Source organism: Bombus terrestris, chromosome 1 (genome assembly GCF_910591885.1).
Source record: "Bombus terrestris chromosome 1, iyBomTerr1.2, whole genome shotgun sequence".
In the NCBI taxonomy this organism is placed as follows: Eukaryota; Metazoa; Arthropoda; class Insecta; order Hymenoptera; family Apidae; genus Bombus; species Bombus terrestris.
The window spans coordinates 10,014,434-10,038,079 of NC_063269.1; the positions used below are offsets into that span (position 1 = coordinate 10,014,434).

A 23,646-nucleotide genomic window follows, 5' to 3' on the forward strand; every position below is an offset into this window, starting at 1 on the left:
AATCTAGTTCCATTGAATTTATTAATTCTAATCAATGTTATTCCGGCAATATATATAATAATATATATAATATATATAATATATATAATATATATAATATATTATTATAATAGTCGATAATGTATCTGTTATATACTTGCACTATTATCCATAAGTTTAATTACATACACGTTTAGAAAATTTTTAATAAAATTATCAAACGGGTAGACATTATTGTTATGAAAGATTTCAGGATAAGGCAATGTTATTTAAGTATTAAATAAAAACAAAGTGGATTTCTGAAATTTTATAAAACACGAAATAAAATACTATCAATAAATAGAGAACGATGAGTACAGTTAATGATAATTTATTTATCTTTATACATATTCCAAGAATTATATTATATATCAACAATCTATTTTACTGTTTCTTGTCATTTTTCATTTATTTTCGTGTATTATTATAATATATAATAATATAATACTGAAATATTATTTTTTTCACTTCTCGCATGATTCAACGTCATAAAACTCGTGAACAATAGTGCAGTGTATATCATATAATACTGACAATGAAAGTATTTATCGGCTTGCAATCACTTTTTCTTTGTTATTATATAACTATTAGAAATTTTCTTCTTATTATTATAAGAAAAATCATAGCATATATAATTATATTTGTACAAGTTACGCACATGTATTCGTACATGTTAGTCAACAATCGCATGCGTTCGCTTGACAATCTCATCAATTTATATCGAGGAAGTCATAGCTATTATATTCCAATTGCATAACAATTTATAGATAAAACGCTACTTTAACGTAGTGTAGTATTATAATAATAATAATAATAATAATAATAATAATAATAATAATAATAATATATTATTATAAATATGTATATGAATGAATAAATAATTAATATTTAGATGATAATAAATAGTACTATAATAAATAAAATAAGAGAGTACAAAATGCAATAATTTAATGAAAGCTAAAATAAGAAATCTGGTTTTAAATTGAAAATACTACAATATGTTTTATTAGAATAAATTAAGAGTATCACAAATTATGTTTTCATCGAATTTAAAAAGTTCTAAAGCCGAAATAAAAAATCTAAGAAATGTAATTAAATTTCTTTCCCGGTTACAATGTAATGTATCTCTGTTACCAATACACAAAAAATTCCTTCGGTTAAGGCAATCATTTTAGTAAATTGATGACTAAAAAATCATTATTCTCGCTATTAGAAATGTTTTATCTAACTGGCATTTTAGCGTTTCACTAATCGTTCCTACACTAAATTCTGAGTACTTAAAATTGATACGCGTTCGCTTATTCGATACAAAAATGATTTGTGCCCTATTTGATAAGGAGCTGTTTGTGCTCGAGGCAACGTCAAATGTTTCATTTCATCGGTATACAGGAGCTTTCACGTTGTTGGCAAGCCAACAGGCAGTGTTTCGCTCTTATCATATCTCAACATTAACAACACCAATTCAACCTTACATACGTTGATGTATCGTAGCATATTGGAAGATTAATGTACATCGTACGGTTATTTTTCTTGCAATATTTTGTTCTGTGAAATATTCCCAATTAAATGCTGTAGTTGTTATGTTCTCCATTTGTATTGTACGTAAAATCAAGCAGTTATCGTTAATTTTTTAACGAATAAAAAGAGAGTAATGTTGCATTCACGCGGTACCTAATAAAATTTATAAACAAATGCGTTGTATGGTACATACTGAAATGAAGAAATAAATAATGAGATATAATATCGATCTAAAGCCTCGTGTAGATTAGCCAAGTTATTGGAATTCAATTTATTTATAACTTAGTAATTTCAGATACGTTACTACAAATTTGTTATTTTATTAATTTAAAATCACTTCAAGTCACTTCACTAAATCATCCCCTCAAGTTTTGAGAACAAGTTCCTTGAGTACTTTAAGTTGCAAGTTGCTCTTTTTGAAAGGAGTACCAATTGCAATTTCAGTAATTTGAGCAAACAACCAAAACAAAGTAACTTCACATTATAACTTGACTTTTATAAATTCAAACATAAATTCAAATAACTGGATCAATCTGGTTTATATGAACGAAGCTTATATAAAAGTGTTACATTATAAGCACTAAACAAGTGTTATGTTTAGTATAAAAATACTAACACTCACAAACAGCTTAGAAACTTAACGAAAAAGCTGACCATCGTACGATGTATTAAATTTTGCACTATCATAACGCATTCGGAATACATTGCATAAATAGCGTACATGTATACATGTACATATATTGACATTTATGTATATATAATCTACAAATATCATGTTGCAAATGAATTTAAAGTTGAAAAAAGGTTTGTTAAAAATGTATATAATTAGTGTAATATTGTACAACATGGTACAATTTCTACTTTACTACGTGTACAACTTGTGTTACAACAACAAGTATTTATAGTTACTTTTATAAATACCTACAGGAAATATTATAGTAAATTTCCAAGTTAATCTGGAGTCCAAGTGAATATCTTCAGTAAGTTTATCTATTAATTGTTTAATATAATATTCAGATAAAAATAAACTTTTGTACTAGAAATTAAAAATAATGCAAAATGTACAAGATATCCGGTCAATAAGATTTCCCCATTTGTTTCATATAAATTTATACAATAATTAAAACTAAAAACAAAACTACATTACATCGATCTTCTTTATTCAGTTATAGCGTATCTGTCAATCAAACACTAAACTGTGTCTATGTGCAATTTTGCAATTTTATGATAGTTTCTTCTCATCACTCTTCATTTGCTTATAAAATACTTATACAGTATACAGCGTTGCGTTGCTGGATATAATATTGACGTACACAGAGATACTATTATGTTTCTATCCAACATCATACGGTTATGTTTATGATCTAGGAATTTTGTTTTGTGAAGAGACGTTTATTAATAACAATTTCTCAAGCTTATATTACAGTCCCTGAATCGTCTATTTTGTAAATGATATAACAATTGTAAAGTATTCGTATCTGCCATTTTCTTTATTTAATTCTTATCACTTTTTTGTCTTTTATATAGTCAAATTTTGTTCACACGAATGGCTACTTCTATGCGTTGAAAACACACTCTATTCACAAATGGTCAGAAGATTACAATTTATTGCCGCACGATGCATAGTAATAGTAACAACAGTAACGACAACAATAACTATAATGATTTTAATAACCACGACAATATGTGGAGAAAATATATCTGTATTATTGTACCAGATTTAAAATATATAATATAATGTGTAGTACAATAGAATACTGTTAATACTCCTGGAAAAGTTAAATTTTAATATTTCTAAAGAAATGTTGCACGTGATCCAATATTTGGACCTATATAACAATAAACAAACTTGACAAATATGGTAAATATCAATCAAATTAATATAAGCCTATGCATACCTATCTACATAAATATCCCATTTAAGTTGCTCCATATTTGATAAACTTTTCTAAAACAATTCCTTTATACAATTATCATAACAGTATAGTTTAAAAAAGAAGAAAAACATTATAATAGGTAAATTAAACATAGCAATTATTGCAACTTCTTAAACACTATTTTATACCTATAATTTGTGCGGTTATTATAAATATATGGTATTTCGGCAAAAAATTACAGGCATATATTTCAGCGAAATGCCTTTAAATTGAAACGATACCGTATAACAGACAATCATTAATAATACACTAATTAATGAACACTAATTGTTAGTGATACCAAGGAATCTTTTGCTTTTACTCTGAAATCATAGAGAAGCATTGAAACTATATGATAATTTTATATAATTCGCTTAAGTTTATTATTATATTTTATATTTTAATACTACAGACATGTACTTACATTTTAATTCAAATTATGAAAAATCGTATTCTTAACTTCCAAGACAGTACGCCTTGAATCTTTCGGTTAAATATCGTTAATCTATAATAAAAAGTCTTAAATCTTTGATTAGTAGGAAATCGTACTGTGTTCGTCGACGAACATCAATTCTGTATCGTTATTTATCGTACGTTATGCTTATATTCGATAACGTGTTTAGTATTTCAGATAAATACGTCAACTGGATTCGAGGTCTCGAATCAAATCCGGCACGCTTTTGAAGCGCGTATTTTCCACATAATATCGGCGATTATGTCGGATTTGCGCAGAGTATTCGTGCCGTAACCTTTCTTCCTGCAACGAATATTCCATTATCGACGAAGACGAGTTATTTCGGAAATACTGGCGATGGGATGACTGTTCAATTTCAGCGTAGTGAATCACGGGGTGCCATTCTGCCGCCACGCTATACTAACTAGCATGCGTTGGAGATCCTATGTCCTCCGTCTGCGTGGCGGCATCCCTAACTGCAAATATAAAATTCTAATTAATCGTATCATTTTATTGAGATGCAACATTCTAATAGAAATAATTTTAGTGTATAGCGAGTAACAGAGTGAATTGTTACAGAGGCAAACTGATACAATAGAACATTTTTCCACGTTGCATATGATATTAAAGTGGTTTTGCTTTCTTTGTATTGAATGTCTTCCCACGAAACAATCGACCCTTCAAAGTATTGCGCCTCCTTTCGACCTTCTCGTTCTCGTCTCGACTCTGAAAGCGTGAAGGAGGTCATGTCCGGTGAAGGTTTTTCATTGGGGAATGTGCCGGCGATGTTGGAGCCAAAGTTGAATCCAGGGAGAAGGACTCCGTGGACAAGTGTTGAGATCCGATGTGGTGTTTTGAAAACCACCGAGATCAATTGAGTGATCCACCTTGAATGCTACAGTGAAAGCAACGAGTAAATTATTTTGTTTAGGATCAGCCACTGGTGTGGCCCATTCTCGGCGATGGTGTAGGTGGTGTCTTCACTTCCTGTCCAGGAGAAAGATTCTTCGATGTGATAATCATGTTAGGTGGAACAGATGACGCAGTGCAGGACAGGTTATTAACCGTCGAAGTGCTGGTCGAGGAAAAGCTGCTCCTGGAACGTTTGATTGTTGTGGATTCTGGAGAGTCTACCGTGGGTTTCGACTTTAAATTGGCTTTGGAGTTACTGACGGGATTTAACCCATTACTCTCTACGTTATGAATTACAGTTACAGGGTATTGCACATCCTGTAACGGATTCGTAGCGATCCATGACTGCGACGGCTTGTCGCCTGGCGAGGTTTTATCCTTCTTCCGGTTCAGAGGATCTTGAGCGATTGTCTGATTCAAGGCGTTTGGTGGCGTTGAACCAGATTGTTGCGATGCTGACGCTGCGAACGTGGTTGTCAGATCGCGTGTAGGTGACACGTTGTGGGTATCATGCGATGAACTCTGCATGTCATGCGACGGGATCGGCGTTCGAGTCGATGCGATATTCTCCGTCGGCGGAGTTTGAATAGCGTTGCTGGTTTTATTTAAATTGTTGTCACTTCCTTGGAAATAATTAGACGGGTTACTACTGCACTTGGGGGTCGACGGAGTAGAGGATCGCTTGGCCTCCATGAGCTCCCTTATTCTAGTGGCCAGGGAAAGTTAAGTTTTGAATGCTTCTGGTTCCTGTGCGATGTCATCTTCATCGAGTTCATATAACTCGTTTTGGAATAATTGAAATCGTCTCCACCCATCCTCAAGTTGAGCTTCATATGATTTCAAATATCCAATCTCTTGCATGTTGGACTGTTCATATTTGTCAATGCCTTCCCTTAATACCTTTAGGGTGCTTTCGAACAGTTTATCGCGTTTTCGTCGTATGCTGTTAACTTTTGACGTGGTCAGCATGATTTGTGATGAAGATACTTCGTTAACGAAGGTGAGACTTGTGATATACGATCGGTGATTCCCAATGCGGAGTAATTCCGACTGCAAGTTGTCGCTTGTCACTGTGCAGCTGAATGTTGTTGACGTGTGCTTTGTGAGGAAGGTGATTCCCGAAGGTGACACGTTTTGTTGTGAAAATGAATGTAGTATCGTGGACAAAAAGCCTAAGATATCGGTCAAACCATAAACAATGTCGCGAGAGCCGAGGCGTCGTCGGGTCCATCAATGTGTCGTCAGTCCTTCAAGTGAATAGTTTCATAGAAAAGGCCTACGTGACCCTGGCCACGGGCCTTCGCAGAACACATGCGTGGTGGGGCTAAGAAAAGACAAAGGGATGCTAGCCCAGGGGGTATTAGTTAGTTGGGAAATCGTACAGTGTGAGTTGAAAAGTCAGAGAGAGAGTGATCGCAGAAGCCGGAGAGTATGAATCGGGAAGTTAAGAGCCGAGTATGGTAATAAGACGTACGACAATATTGTAATCAGTTAGTTGTATTGAATATTACTTGTTGAACCAAATCCTCATTACTTGTCCTTCCTCTAAGACCCATTAAGTTACCACATGAAGTTATTGGAAATCGTTGCCGATGATTGTCCAGCTACGGTGGGACGCTGCCTGGTAGCGTGCCTCAATCAACGGGTTATATCTCTTCGAAAGTGACGCTCCTAACGTCACTGACTTCGATGGAGTGATATACTTTCGCTGTTGGTCACTGGTAAGTGCACTTTTCACTGGCACGTGATCCGGCTCGAAGGACCATGAACTTTCGGACGTTCGCGTTGTTGTTCTTCTGTTTCCAAAACATCAGAAACATAATACAAAGAGAGCAAAACCATTTTAATGTCTTCCCACGAAACAATCGACCCTTGAAAATATTGCGCGGAGGCTCAAAAGGAGTTTTGACCTTCTCGTTCTCGTTTCGACTCTGAAAGCGTGAAGAAGGTCATGTCCGATGAAAGTTTTTCATTGGGAAATGTTCCGGCGAGGTTCAGGATTAAAGGTTCCTGCAAGCTAATAAAATTCAATTTATGGTAGGGCCTTAGGTTTATCGAAGGTCTGTCTAATGGTGCACCAACTCAAAATTTAACCAATTAACAGCAACGTCCATTCCGTTTCCTTCACTTTCCAAACCAACGCTTTCCTCAATGATCCGATGATTTCGTATCCTTAAACACACTCAATCATAGTCAGAAGGAAGGAAAGTCAGTCGTTAGACGCCGGTCCGAATTGTTCGTTGGTAGTTGGCAGTAATAACTAATCCGAGTTTCTCGACATCTTGGACAATCATCATCCAACTTGAATCGCACATCAAAACGTATCGCGTTGAGTTTGAATTTATAACCGCGAACCGATAATAGTAATCGCGAGTTCTACGCATAAGTGTACACATAGAATATATGTTAATAAATATTCATTGTTAAATATATTCGAGTGATTCTTCTGCACCTATCACGCCCATCACCTCAATACATAAATATAGAACTTCCACAACTTGAGGATCGAAATTCAACGGAACCCTTAAACTATAACCAGTTGGTACCACCATTTGTACGAACACATTAACGTTAATTCGATATTCTATATTTCAGTAGTAAGTAGGATCGTTAACAGAATCTCGAAATCGTCTGGAGACTCGAAGTTAAATGAATCTTTGTATTCTGAATTGGTCTGACTTCATACTACGTCATTTGATAACTTCATCTTCTTGCTACCTCCTATGTTTTATTATTATATTACAACAAGTCTATTGTCCTTGTTGTAGATTGTAGTCGTGTGCACTATATGAGAAGATGCGTGTATATTAAATACCATGTGCATACCTCACGTAGGCGTAGCGTCATTATGTAGGACATGTCCGGTCTCCCAAGGAAGTGGTGGCGGTGTATTGGCTAATGACGAAGAGGAACACCGAGCCATCGAAAATCGGTCTATTGAGCAACGCTCTAAACCTGCAAACCAACGTATCGAAATAACATGTAATAAATTATAATACCATTACACAACTTACATATCTTTTGACCAATAGAACAATGTAATTCTGCTTCCTAAATTAAGAGAAATTTTACGTTCTTCCGCAATCGATTACGTCAGATTATTGTACATGAATATACGTATAGTGTTCCGTTCTGAAGCATTGTAAAAGTTGATTTACGTTATTGTTTTTATTATTATTATAGATTTATATTATGTTAGATTGCTATTTCAAATATGGAACGGTAATAGGCATTTCCACTCGGACAAAGACGTTTCATATTTATATTATCAGTTCCGGCAACGTCAAATATAAGAGCAATATTTCTTCATCTCGTACAGTGATAATAAGATTTCGATATCATCCAATTCAATTGAAATAAAAGTTTTATATCGACGCGGTTTCGCTAACTCTAGTTACAGTGTATGTACGGTACCTCAACCACTTCCTGAACAATTTCAATCCGTGATAGATATACAGGGTGTTTAAAAAAATGGGCGATACTTATAAGATGTAGAAAATATTTAATCCTACATTTTCGACTTATTTTTATAGAATAATCTTTCTGTCGATTACCTATTCCTGTCTAGCTGGAAACTAAGTAAATTCGCGTCATTTTTCCAACTCGATTTTCTCAAAAATCATGTTTCCGATGCAATTCCGTTTATCCTTTATTTTCATCTTATTTCGAGCCCGTATATATCGTCGATAAATCTTCCTAACCATATTCGTGCCATGAATTACGGACCAACCTGTATATTCTCCAACTGTCTCAAATAGGATATCTTAATTAATTCATCAACCCGTAATAAAAATTAGCAAAACGCTCCGGAGAGCATTAAATTGCCGCGAAAACATTGGGAAACACGTGAGACCATTCAAACGTAAAAAATGTGACGAGCGATACCGAGTTCAACGAACAAGTGGAATTTACGACCTCGTAAAATTCGAATTGAATTGCATCTGTCGCACGATACATTATCCGTACTTAAAAAGGATAAAATTTTTCAACCGTCTGTACACACGAATGTGTACGATAACCGAAATAAAATAAAAGCAAGATGAAAGTGCGATATCTGGGACCAGTGGTGCGTGCACGAGTCAGGTGTATTTCACCAGACTCGTAGAGCAAACGTTTCAGCGGTGAGTTGATAGTTCGGTTTGATTAAACGATCTTTTGAACTTGCGTTGCGAAATACACAAATCTCTGGTTTTTTCAACGAGAATCGTACACGAAGATTTACTTTGTTCATATATGAGAAATAAAAGTGGACAATGATATTAAGAGGAATTCGTACGATCTTGCGAGAGTAGCATAATAGTTATAATCGAGCAATTGAAATGGTAAATGACATACGATCAATCACGAAAGTTTCCATACGTCCTATAACAATGTTTTTCTTACTAAATTAAAATTTCACCGAATATCGTATAAAGTTAGAATATTATATGCGAAGAAGTTAAAAGTTACTTCGACAGCTAAATAAAATCCTCGTAACGTATTAACATAATCTATAGTTTGAGATAACAAGGCTATAGAAATGTGATTTTTGTCTACTTATCTGTCTGGTTATTTTTGTAAAATAGCATATTGCGTTACAAAATAATTCTTATGATCCTATTCGATGATTATCACGATCACTAAAATTGAGAATTCGTGGTGTAAGGACACGTCCTCTCTTTCGGGGACACGTTCTGACATTTCGTCGGCATTGCGGACAGCTGCATCAGGATTAGAATGACATACTGATAATAGTATGTGGGTTGTGGCAATTTGCTATTAAAACGAGGAATTATTTGTTTTCGGTGCGTTGCTAACGAGTAGAATACAATTGGTAAGTTGAACAATTAAAAATAAAAAAAACAGTTTCAAACATCTTTCTATACCATGATGAAACTCAAGCGGCTAACAAGCAACGTCACAACAAAAAATTTTGAATTTTAGTGGAACTTGGTGTGTATGTAGAACATATTCGGGCGTACAAAGACTAATTATCTGAAGAGATTTATTATTATCGTATAATGATTCATATTTTATTACTGAATTAATGCAACGATATATTCAAAATTATTTCTTTCAGAAAGTATTCATAGAAGATAATAAATAACTTATAAGAACTATGTATGCACTTTCTGTCTAGGAAAGTTTCAGAGATATGTCAGACGAATAAAGTTATAGCCTTGTTCTATACACATTATTTGCTTTCCCGCATGATTTATCGATAACTGTTCAATACATGTAATATCATCTGAAAATGTGAATATCGTGTTCTATTGGAAAACTATCAAGGTTGTACAAATTTATATTTATGCATCTTACGGCATTTTATAGAACTGCAATAAATTTTGTAGATATCTTCTTTGTAGATGATTATTCGCGTGGAATTAATGCGGATAATATTTATTTGTGTTTATTCCTGTGACATGATTCATGCATTAAATGTATTTATATATTCATGTTTATGAAATTACAAGTGGAATATTTTGAGTGGACTATTTTCATAATGTACATCTAAAATGAGATCTAGAAATAATTTTGACGCGATAGCTGTGTATAAATATTTAATATTTACTGTAATAAATTAAATTAAAAATTTGGAATATTTTGTAAATGTTATATCAATAAAATTATATTATCTACGTCTCATTTCATCTTAAATGTGATACATTTCATAATATGATATATGTAAAACAAAATAAAGAAACAATTTTGATTGTGTTAACAAAATCAAAACAGCAATACTACATTTAACGTTAAATAGACGTATATATATAATTTATAGTATATTTCATTATTACAATATTTATAATAAACAAAAAAGTATTATTTTGCGATGTTCAAAGATATAGGTAATTTTCTCGTTACTTAATTCAATAACATAAATTACGTAGTTTTTAACAAAAGAGAAGAGTCCAAACTTTTAGGTGTTCAAATAAATTATAGATGAAAGAATGGTAGACTGTTACAGACTCTAATCTTTTTTGAAGAATCAGGAGCGCTTTAATGTGATCAATGTTTCGAGCTAATTACAGTAACATGAGCCAGCCTTTTAATAGCATCCATTACTGGAGTTGACTGTGTTCTCTCGTGCACCGTCCATAAACGAAGATTTACAGCGGTCTGATAACAATCAGTTCCATTTAACCACCGAACATGGATGTCTTTTCCATAAAATGCATTATTCAATCCAGATGTTTAGGTATTTAAAACTGATTCTAAGTCACAGAGTATCTATATTACTAACTAAACGTTAACAATAAATTAAACTTTGGGAATATATTGCCGCATATGCTGCAATTACTAAAATAGTTAAAATACAGATAATTAATATATCAGTTTAAATACAACAAGAAATAAATTGAAATCTCTTTGAAGAAGAAAAAGTGAACTATATAAAACTTTATCAATTTTTATTTTTCTAACTTTTAATTCAAATTCCATTAAATTTCATGCTTCTTGTAACCTTTAATTTAAACTTTTATGCTTAATTCTAACGGTTGTAAAACATATAGAAACGCTGTTAGCAATTATACTGTTCTGAAATATTTAATATAACATGTTTCTTAAATTAATCATTACCATTATTATATCATATTTATTATTTTCAAACTTCATTTTAGAAATTTTGTTTGTTTCGCGCCAAATGAATTTTTATTTTCATACGTGTAAACATGAATTGTAATAGTGCTCGTATACAGAATTGCTGTGTATGGATTTGAATATCGATACAGTATCAAAACTATCATAATTGAATGTATCGTATTACGGGTTTGAGTACACGAAGCTCTATTATTTAAATGCAATACGATATCGCAAACAATGAAATTAGTAATTTCGAATTAATTAACTTGACGATAAATTACGAACACGAAAATAACAATTACGTTACTTTTGAATATGCGACATATCTTTAGATAAGAACAGACAATTATTTATTAACAATAAACAATATTTATGAACAATATCTATATAATCGCTGATAAGTAATTAAACATTAGAAATTAAGTAAACATTAATTCACTTGGAAAATTAAAAATAACTGCGAATTCGTCATAAATATTGCAGAAGTAAGTCCAAATCGCATGAATGTGTATGTAAAGCAGTTTTGAATGCGCTAAATGAAGAGGTTAAACGGTACAGACAGATTTATGCCGTATATGTAAAAACGCTCTGTGGTAAAATACAAAACGTCTATAAATTTAAAATGCCATTCAGTGCCATGAACATTTTCATACGCACGAATTCATCGGTTATTGAGCTGAATGAATTTTAAATACAATGTCAATGATATTGTTTTATGCGAAAATATCACGATTTTGTCGCTGCTGTTGAAGATCATTAAGCGTTATTCAGAAGTTTTGAGAACATAAAGTATTTTCGTTGTTTAAGAAAGTGTTTTATGAACGAACCACTCGAACATTTAATTTGGTCATATTCACAAGCATGCTTTTTTTAGCCACAGACAAATGAAAATATTATATTTTAAATTTTCAGGATGATTAGATAACATATATATATATATGGTTTTGCATGGTTCAATCATATTTTTAATAGTACGTTCAGCTTCCGTGAACATTGCAACTAACTTCTTTCCAAATCATTAAAAATTTTCAAGCCTGTCCACAAATAGTTGCATTTGAAATTTTATTATTTTTAACGTTAATTTATTTTCAGAATTATATTCACGAAACGCCGGAACAGAGCACAACGTGCTGATAAAAACACGATTGAAAGCCAAAGAAGCACAAATACGCCAGGTTCCGAATAAATTGTGCGCGGTTATGAAAGTAATTATCATAAATTGTACGAAGGGAAAATAGCCGTGGCCTAATTTCTTTTAAAAAAATCCCCAGAAATTCGTAGTCGCTAACACACATTCCCTTTGCGATTAAAAACTTCCCTCGTGGAGCTGTAAACTAATTCGCGATTTATTAAAAAGCCGGCAAAAGGAATAGCACGGGCCGTCGCAATAATTTCTCGTGGCGAAGGTGCTATTTCAACAAAACTCTCGAATCTTTCTTCGTATGCGAGGCAAGTAGCAGAAGCATCAGGTGTTTAGCAACAGTTCTCACAATAACGGATTCATTGGAGGGAGGAATGGCGAAAAGTTATTTTTACAGATGAAAAGAGGTTTAATCTTTTTCTTTCTCTAGACAGAGCAGATGGCTTCGCGTATTACTTCCACGATTTGCGAAAGGAAATGCAGATATTCAGACCTGTGGAGAAATGGGAAAAGCCAAAAAACTGAAATAGAATTTAAAAAACGGAGATTGAATGGAAGATGAAGATTATGTTGATTTAGCTGACGCATGAATAAACAAATTTGCAGCACCAACTTCCGCACCAAAGACTATATCAAATGAACTATCTGAAAGAAAATTTCGAGTATTACGCGAAGGATGTTGTCTGATTGTGCAATAAGTTTGCTCGTAGACACGTAAGAACGTCAAATATCGTTGCTTTGTATGTATAAGATTTATTTAATTAACGACGTATGTCTTTTTATCGCCACATTTTGGGAATTTTATTTTTATTTTTATTTTCAATTTTTATTAAAGTTATTACCTACGGTGTTATGAAAATGGTTATAGTCTGTATACCTATTACGATCGTTGAATTATGTTTCATCCTTCTGCCGCATTAATTTACGCTCCTCTTATATTTGTGGTTACTACGAACGTAGTATAAGTACGTAGTTAAACGAAATTTTTTCTCTTAACATTTTATGCCGGGGTAATACATCGTGCTATACAATAGTGTTCTTAAAAGATGAAATATGAGCAAATTTGTTAAGGTGAAAATTATGAAAACATTAAATATATGGAATGTGCTGCCATTTCTTAGCATCGTATAGTTGTATCGTATTTATCTTTCATGCTTAACAAGAAATTAAATAAGAAAAAGAGTCATTTTTTAAATATCTTCTTTCATTGATTGGTCACAATCGAATCAATTATAATTAAGTTATTGTTAAAGGTTATTGTTAGTAAACTGCGAATGTTTATACAATACAAGTAAAAAATGGAATCTGTGGATAAAATTATTTTACCCATTTTATTTTATAACGATATTTGTCTATTTGGCATACTTTTGCACGAATTGCTTAAAAAAAAAGGGTTTATTTCTTCCAAAAATTTTAGCGATTATAATGCTGGATTAAAGATTTCTTTTTATAGAAAAATTTTAGTTTCTTTGATAAAAAGTAAACATATATCAATTTGTATGTTTAAATAGGTTTTACACAGTACTACAATTTTTTCTTTAAAGGAATATTAATCTTATTCTTTAGAATACTGAGACAACAGACATTTTAATTTTACGTATCTTTAATTTCTTATCCAAGGATAATAATAAACCAATGATTGAAACAGCCTCCTTTCACGAATGAAAGGAGTTCCGATATTTTCCGTTTTTTCTTTCTTTTATTTCTATCGATTACCTAGCTACATCTATTTCAACTTCAACGTCCGAAATGATGGAACCGTTGGTTTTCATGCAGATTGAGAGTTACATCTACGCGCAAAGATCGTTTCCGATTGTTTCAGATAAACTTCCCGATTAAAAAGATTTGAAAGTTTGTGTGACGGAACAAAAAACGATCGCGATCTGCAAACTAAATTGTCAGGAGAATGGTTCGTCGCCAGAGCTTCATACGGCTTATCAAAAATATTGACGTGTATTTCTTTTTCATCACAATGTAGTAATCCATGTGAAGATAACGCACTATACAGATACCCGTATTCATAACTGACTTTTCTGTTGAAACTTATAATGTGAATAGTTATTCAACATTCCTATTAAGCTTGTCAATCTACGCAGGTAAATGGGTGAAAGTTATAACTTTTAAAGAATCCGGTAAATATCACCCTCATAAAAGTTTTCTTTATAGGAGAAGCTATTACGGCGCACGTGCTAACTAGAAAGAAGCCAAGTTTAGTTGTAGTCCTTGCAAGAATGGAGATGTACGACTGGTTCAGTCAATTGCAAATAAACTAAATTCAAAATAAGGATTAACAAAATTCCAAATAGCTGTTAATACCCCTCAGAGATGGATACGATACTAAATAAATAAATTAAAGTAAAAATACTAAACCTACGCTTGATTTTGTACGAAATACGAAAAGATATTTAATTACGCTAGAAAAAGAAACTTAATTACAATGTACTGTATAATTTCTGTCATAAAATCAACTGGACAATTTTTTATCGTGACAATCTTCCTTAATGACAATTCCATGAATGAATAATCTTGGTAGAAAGTTTTTACTCCATTCATTAATCATTCATGGCATACTCAATGTCGTGAAAAGAATCTGACTTTTCAAACATTTTCAGCCTTCCGCTGTATGATTCCATGCTTGGCCAAGTGCGTGCGTACAATATTCATTATCTTATCCATTGTTATCATTTACTTACGCTCTACATTATGGAATCTGCATATCCATGTTACCTTAATCTTTGTGTTACGACATGTTCAAAATTAAAAACTCTCATAATAGAAAATATAAGACGCCTGCTGCTTTACGTTGACATCTGACTTACCAGCTTTATTAAAATTAAAAGTATAATACTGTATAATGTACAAATAGGTAGATATATTTATTACTCAAGTTTTCTTTTTTATTACGTTTCTATGCTCTATTCTTTCAAGTAATTCTTCGATATACAATTAATTATTTGAAAATTATTAGAGAATATTTAGAAACTCGAAGACGTCGAATGTTTATCCGCATTTCATATAGGACGTGCTTCACATATTTTGCATTCAACGGATGCTGAATATTTGTCACTCGGCGAGCAATTACATACACGTGACTTAAATGTCGTTTTCCGAATAAACACGTGGCGTACAGATCTACAGAAACATTTTAGCCAGGAATTCACAGAGTGCGGAATAATTGATATTAATATTTCGAATGTTAACATTAAAATCGAAACACTTTCATTTATTAGTTTTTAAACTTTATCCTGTGCGAATTTTATTTCAATATGCAAACGATTCTTGTTCGATACGGAACAACAGTAAAGCGTTTAATTTCACTTATTTGGCTTTGCTATATCGTAAAATAAAACAGGTATACTGGTGTGAAATTTCATTCACGGTACGATCAACATGATTCATTTGAATGATAGCTTTCAGGAATGAAATCCTAACGTAAGGAATAAAATTCACTGTATTATCAAAATATTTCGCTTGTCCGTGTGTAGACTTGTGTGTTGATAAATTAAATGGCGTAAAAGACGCACCTAAATTTCTGTACTTACGTCCAGTGGATGCATGAGATATGCAAATGACGAATGCTGGCGTAATTTACAAAAAGCAGTTTTAAGCAGCCGCTCAAAGTTGGACACTTCACACGGATAATCGTGTAAGACCCTAAACGGATAGCGTATTTTGTTGGAAGTATTGCATATTTTGTAAATATTTTCCATTTATTTCATGTACGTAAACTAAAATGATTATGAAAGCTTCCTTTATAAATTCTTAAGAGTACAGTAACACGATTTTGAACATTTAATAAAATAATTCTTATCCCAGAACGTGTTTATATTTATCTTCTTTCGGAGAAGTTCATTTCAATGTTAAATGAGAAATGTTGAAGCACACGATGAATAGAGAAAAGCAGGAAGAGCACTTTATCTCCTTGATCGCTATTCAACAAAAGACCCTAATTACTCAATATCCGTAAACTCTACTGTAAATAGAATAGTAATTGTCTATTCAAGGTCGTTGAGGGGTAAATTCTATTATGTTAGACTAGAGGAAAGTAAAAAAGAGTAGTAAGTCGGATGAGAAAAAGCTGGAAACAGTATATCGCTACGAACAAAAGCTGGAAATATCACTTTATACAAGCGATACGGTAATATAAAAAGCAAATTGCGTAACATGATTATAAGTGAAAGAATGTAATAGATCTTTACTGTAGCTGTAGCTTGTAATTTCGTCTTTGAAATATACGTTACAGTAGAAGCCCATTTATTTGAAACCTTTGGGGCTACACATTTCATGTAACTGGAGAATTCCTATAATCGCATAATTCTCTTCAGTATAATTTCTCATTAAATAATAGAAATTGAAATTTATATTTGCTTATTCAGCTAATAGGAGTTCGTTTAATTGGGTACCAACTAAAATTTTGTTTCAATAAATGAAGTTCCATTGACTAAAATTTCTAGCTTCCTCCGTGAATGGCTCTATTCATACAGCAATACGAGATTCTATAAACGTCCTTTACGATTGTACATTTACATCCATTTTACTGTAGATATTTATGATCGAAATAAACTGTATAATTACGGAGAAAGTTTGTTGCATGAAAAATGTTTTGGTAATATCTTAAGAGACTTAAAATTGAAATTTTATTACGGAGGAAATGAAATAGTATTTAAACCAAACCACTTCCCTTTCAATAAAGTTTCACGACATCATAGATTTTTAATATATATGCATTTATTTAATCTATGGAGGTATTTTTAAATTAATACATATTTAATACATAATTAATACATATTTTCACTTGCAATGTGTTGATATAACATTATATAGATATAGTTTTGCTACTATCAAATTATATTCTCTATTAAATTGAAGCTCCCACATACCTGATAAGTCAACTCCTCCCATACTGCAAACATCAAGACCACCTGTGCTAGTAGCGCAACAATGCTGTTTCGGTCCCAACGGTTTTGGCCTACAAAGTACCTGCGTATAAACAAGGAAAATTCAAATCAGTGATACGCTCTATTAAAAATGCTAAATTAGAAAAGGATGTGATAACGCGAACATACGTTTATATACGTTTATATGAAATTCAAATTCAAATCAGTGATACGCTCTATTAAAAATGCTAAATTAGAAAAGGATGTGATAACGCGAACATACGTTTATATGAAATTTATCGTTAAACATTGAAAAGAACGAAATTATTATACTGCATTGTATTGTGTTGTATCGTATTTATAATTACAAGAATTGAATTAACATTTAATGATTTATGATTAAAATATTTCATTGAAATTTTATTGAAATCTGTGGTTTTAAAATTCTGTTTTCTATCGTATCGCTGTTTTGTAACATAAGTTTATGAAATTGAAAAATTTAAGTTTTTTAATCAGATTTATTATAATAGATAATTGATAACGTCGATCCAATTTATATAATTGGAACATGATGCCCCGATCAATCCCAGAACGTTTGAAAATCATAATATTTTATATTCGAGTCTCATAGTTCAGCTACGTTCTGAATGGTCGAAGTAAAATACTGAAACTTCTTCAATAATGCATGAAGTTTTCTGTGTGAATTCGCCAACAAAGGTTAATATTGCTGAAGATCAGGCAATGTAAGTATCGACTATCGCGATTTCTTTTCTTTGAAGTAGACGAAAGGTTATAACCTGTGATATTCGTCTTTCTTGATCGAATCATCAAGCACATTTAGGGACTTATTAACGCTTAACGTAGGAATTATTGAACCACGCTTTTCAATAATGGATTTAACTTAGACTTACTTAACAATGTCAAATATAGGTGCAGTTAATTGTTCATTGAACCAAGTATTGGAAAATACAAGCAGAAAATTGTTTGAAACTTTAGTTTGCCTCGTGAAGTTGAAACTTCAATTTCTCCCAAATCAAATTATATTTAAAACGAAACTTTAAGTTATGTATTTTCATAAAAAGAAACCTATATTACTTCCGAGAAGTAAAATTAAAATTTTAATTTTATTAACTTTATTTTATCATCATATTAGCAAAAGTGTTGAGCGTTTAGTATCTCGTTTAGGATTTCGAAACGATTATGGTAGTACAAATTGTATTCTTCAGGTAGAGAATTGTGCACACACGTAAATGAACATCGTGGATTAGTGGATTTGCTAATTACCATTGACCGGAACACGAGCGCGTGATATATCCAACCCTTGATGGACAAATGTTCCTACAGGGAAACATTTTGTTCGAGAGTACATTGTTCACCCTCAGGAGTACAAAATACTACTAAGAGAGGCCCCAGAAAATTTTCCTCGTTTATTAGAATTTCCACTACTAAAAATAAATTAATATAAGAAAAGAGAAATATTTTAGTAACTTTCCAAACTTCAAATAAAATTTCTTAAACCTATCATTAAAAATTCTTACAATAACAGTGACAACTTTGTGCTTAGCATCCAAATTATTTTTAATTATACTCAGAGTGACGAAAGGGAAATAGTTACGAACCATTATTTGTGTATATGGATGTTAATCATTTCTGCAATTATCAATCAAATTTCCAATGAGATTCTTTGTTAAACAAATTCGACTAATTTACTTATCTAATATAAAAAAATCACATAGTTTGCTGTTTTTATACAATTTTAGCGAAGATATGCGATAATATAGTTGGACATTAGTTCGCCTGTATCTGCGAATATCCTGCGGACATACTACTACAATAATTCAGAGACTAACAGAGATCTAGTGCTACGAGTTTGGCAAATTAGTTCAAAGCAAGGATGAACAAGACTTTAAGCTCCGTGATCGCGCAACACGTCAATCGTTGTTAAATATGTACAAACGAAATATTTACAGTAGAGACTTTGAACTACGAAAACATAACTGACAAATAAAATTTTTTAATAATAGAATTAATACCTTTTTGTTTGTACTTCAAAAAGACTAAATTCCGTTTATTTGAGCAGAGGTTGTAGATAAATATTTAAAGCTCCCACATCTTTCTAACAACTATGTTATTATATTGGGTTGTTCAGAATGTATTCAGTATGGAAAATTCATAATTTGGAGATCATTACATATCTTTGCAAAATTTTACTGCACAAATATTGCTTTCAATCAAACGGCATCAAACGACAATGTTTAAAAATGCGAAGGAAGAATGTTCAATGTTACTCTTTATCACGTTAAAGGATAGTTCAAAAGCTAAGTTTCTGACGTGATTTGAACAAAAAGATGGCTTAGTCAAGTATCTTGATATTTCTTCGATTCAATGCAGAATAACGTATTTTCCAATACTAATGGCTTAAAATTCATTGATATAAATAAGCTCGTGAGAAATTAATGTCTGGCACCCCACTAATTTTCATCTAGTAATTTATTATCATAGCGTTATAGAAAACGGTGATAAATTACAGGTGATGATATTCGCGGAAATATAACGTGAAAACATTTAAATGCATTATCGTTGAAAAGATTGGACTGGAATTTACTGTGCTGGAAGATAAAGTGCAAACATGATTTATCACGTGAAACAGATTATACCGCTTATATAAATGTGACTATAAATATATACGAATTCTCATGCAAAGTGGACAATTCTGAAAACAAGCACCAAGATTAAAGTGTTTGGCTCTGTAACTACAGAGGGATAAAGAACATCATAACTAATTCCCTTTCTAAACTGAATTATTCGAGCGTACAAAAAAGAGCTCATACGGCATAAAATGTGACGAGATTACAATGGCATAAGATTATATACCAGAAATTATGTACTTTTTTGTTGGAATATTATGACTGACATCTTTAGTAAAAGTGATCTCCAGTAGAAACATGGATTAATAGTATTAAAAGATAAATAAATATAATAATCGGATGATTGTACAAAAAATTTGAACAAACATAATATAAAGCTTCTGCCTTGTATCATCGTTAAAAGAAAAATAGCTACGCTATAAAACTAATTAATTTGAAGTTTCATATTGCTTATTAACATTTAAGATGAGAAACTTCAAAGTTGCAATTTGTACAAGAGAAGGCTGTTTGGATTAGTTGGGTTAGCAGTAAGTAAATAAATTACACTTTACATTCGCATAGGAAGATAATAATATGCAATTTATTAGGATCATTAAACTTTAGTCTTCAGAGTTATTATTAATTATAGGATAATTTAATTGGAAATTGACATTATTTACAACACATTCACTGGTAATGAGCGTGAATATATACACTAACGAGAAATACTCGTTAGGATGATTCATTGATCGTTACTATACTTAACTAATGTTTTGGAATATTTTAAATTGCATGAATATACATAATATATACATAACATACATATGATATATATATATTATACAAATAAAGTTTGAGTTTCGAAGAATTCCGAGATTTTAGGATTACAAATGTTGCGATTCTAGTTACGGGCTTTTTAAATGTATGCTTGAATTTTATAACAATTTCAATGCAAATAAATCTTACTGACAAGTAAGAAAAACGTCTTCTCCGCTGATAATCGTACAAGCTGAAGAGATTCCTCGAATTACTATCAAGGGTGCTGTGGCAGTATGAGCTGTTGTTCCATCTCGCTAGAACTATGTCTCCCTTGAGATCGATTTTACGACGATACAATTCTAGAACAAGGAAATTCCCTAACATCTCTCTATACCGAGTAGAAGTGACCGTGATCATTTGTCTAGCCACTTCAAAGAAATAAGGCCCCACGATTTCTGTGCTATACCACATCAAATAACACATACATGTACCAGCTTCATTGAAACTTTAAGTATCTTTTAAGTACAAATCTGTCTCGCTGAATTTATGACAACAGTATATGACTTTTATCAAAATAATGTCAAATTAATATCCACAAACAGTATTCATTTTCTGCAAGATTATAAATTGAAATTATCCATTAAAAGATTCAGTAATAGTATACATTTCTTGGTATTGGCACCTTAATAAAATAAATTTTTAAATCAATTTTGGAGAACCTTCTTTATCCGACTCGTAATTTAAAAACTAAACAATTTGAAGATTAAGACATTAACGTTTTAGAAACATATATATATAGCACACATGTGTAACGATTTTCTACAATAATTGTTCAAATACTTTTATATTTTGCTGTGTGCAGATCTTCTTCCTCGAGTAAAATCACCATATTCAGTAGCTACTACAAAAGTGGCCCCAAACATGTTTGCTAATAATTACCTGGCTGTAATAAGATACCATCTTTTAAAATCAGATTTTGCGCGATGAAGAGACCAGCACGAAAGTCTCTCTGCTCGTTCTCTATACGAACATATATCAACGTGCTTGAGCAGAGAAAAATTGGTGGACACGGAAGCCGCAGCTCTGTGGACGATGGACTTGCAGCGGGATATTCTATGAATGTAGAGGAGTATGGCAATAAGCTTCTGTATAGAAGCTGAACCTACATACGAACTTACACTCTCGCCACTATCGTTCCTTCTCATTCTGTCTTAAAGGTTGTCGACGTTGCTCGCCCGCGGACAAAAGCATCCATCCTTGTACGCCAGGACCAAATTGAACGACCTTATACTATTCTGATAAGGAATGGTGTAAAAGAACAGGATGACCCGTCATCGATAGATCAAAAGTACATTTTCAGTCACTCAATGGGTATTATAAAGTTGGAACTTGTATCTTTTAGTTATCGCGTTTAATATATAAAATACGTTTTGACACGTGTCTTTGATAGATTTTTTTAACATATTATACGATGAAAAATTGAAATTTATATACTTTTAATAAATTAGTACAAAATTATTACTGGAAAATTGGCGAGATTCTTCATTCGTGTGATACATGTAGAATAGAACCTGTCAAAACTTTTGCTATTCTCTGTTCGTTTAATAAAATCGGGGGCGTGAACGTATTTCAATAGAAAAGTTTTAATGGTATTCAAATCACGCGAATTGCCTGACCATAAGAATACGTGGATATTTTTCGGTACGACGAGGTAATAAATTCAATGAATTAAAAAACTGATTTATATATGCAGGAATTTTTGTAATCATAGTAAAATCGGGGAGAAAATTATTCTACGTAAGAAAATTAGTTTCAAATATTTTATATGAAAGTCTTTCGTCCGAGCCTTCCTCTTCGTTGGAATTGATTTGGCAAACTGATGAAATATACAGAAAACATTACACGATTGTCATGTAATTTCATCACACATCGAGATATTCTTATTCTTTCTGGGACAAGCTCTATCTATGAAAGAACAACACAAAAATAATTCAAACGATTTAACGGATGTGATAAATCTCTACGCGACAGATCACGTTCATCTGTAATTAAGAATGACGAATTGCACGAATACATTGAAACTGGTGTAAAATATGCGCCGATATTGGCTGCAGTATTCAAACGCTATAACTTAACAGCAAGAAAACGACAGTGTTATATAAATGTATTTGGATGTAATTTACATAACGATATAGATAGTATAATTTCTTCTTTAAATTAATTCTTTCTAAATGTTGACATTTATTCATATAAACGTAATTACTCTAATCTTTGCATTAAAGATATTGTAAATTAATATTTTCAAAAATGTTGTAATAAAATTTCCAAGAAACAAAACCTAATCTGTGGTGCACGTTCTCTTCCAATTCACTATGCTAACAAACATGCTGAACACAAACAAGTTAAATCGAAATGGAGACACATATTTCGATGCACAGAAATCAACAATCAACTATGAATTAACTATTGTACTAAACGATAACAGGCAAGCTAGTGGCGGACAGGAACACAAGCGTTTCCAGAAGATTAAAATTTACGGGACACCAACGAGCTTTTCGGAATTCATGGGCTGTAAAGTCGAAGCACGGAGATGTATGACCGCTACCGTGAGGGTCAACATAACGTATCTCGGGGACATGCTGAATCAGTGAACAGCAAGGGAAAAGGATGAAAAGCACCGAGGAGAAGAAAGGATCGTTAAATTGCAGAAAGTATTGGAAACGGGCCATTCTACCTAACGCCTATTGGATCAAATAAATCTTATGTTTTCTGTAACGTTTTATCGTGCCACAACGTTTTTACCGTAACCACTCTACCGTTATTTTCTCACATTCGGGCGTGAAAGACCAAATTTTATCGCATA

At 32.2% G+C, this 23,646-nt stretch overlaps 2 protein-coding genes across 8 annotated transcripts in view; both read right to left on the minus strand.

Moving 5' to 3' along the window:
* Positions 1 to 3,005: 3,005 nt before the first annotated feature.
* The window catches only part of LOC100644710 (trace amine-associated receptor 9), a 109,697-nt gene continuing 89,056 nt past the window's right edge, over positions 3,006 to 23,646 (minus strand). For all 7 annotated transcript variants that reach the window (XM_048406276.1, XM_048406274.1, XM_048406284.1 and 4 more), the window contains 3 exons: positions 17,401 to 17,500; positions 7,645 to 7,773; positions 3,006 to 4,382 (listed from right to left, as the gene is read on the minus strand). In XM_048406276.1, the coding sequence (XP_048262233.1) occupies positions 7,646 to 7,773; positions 17,401 to 17,500 (228 nt within the window). In that variant the 3' untranslated portion in view covers positions 3,006 to 4,382; position 7,645. The remainder of the gene's footprint in view (positions 4,383 to 7,644; positions 7,774 to 17,400; positions 17,501 to 23,646) is intronic.
* On the minus strand, positions 4,840 to 5,511 carry LOC105666096 (putative protein TPRXL). The gene has a single exon (XM_012312205.2). It carries the CDS (start codon positions 5,509 to 5,511, stop codon positions 4,840 to 4,842), a length of 672 nt encoding a protein of 223 aa, XP_012167595.2.

Bases quoted from the DNA above. Each gene is read 5' to 3' on its own strand.
- LOC105666096 (XM_012312205.2), bottom strand. From the start codon at position 5,511: ATGGAGGCCAAGCGATCCTCTACTCCGTCGACCCCCAAGTGCAGTAGT.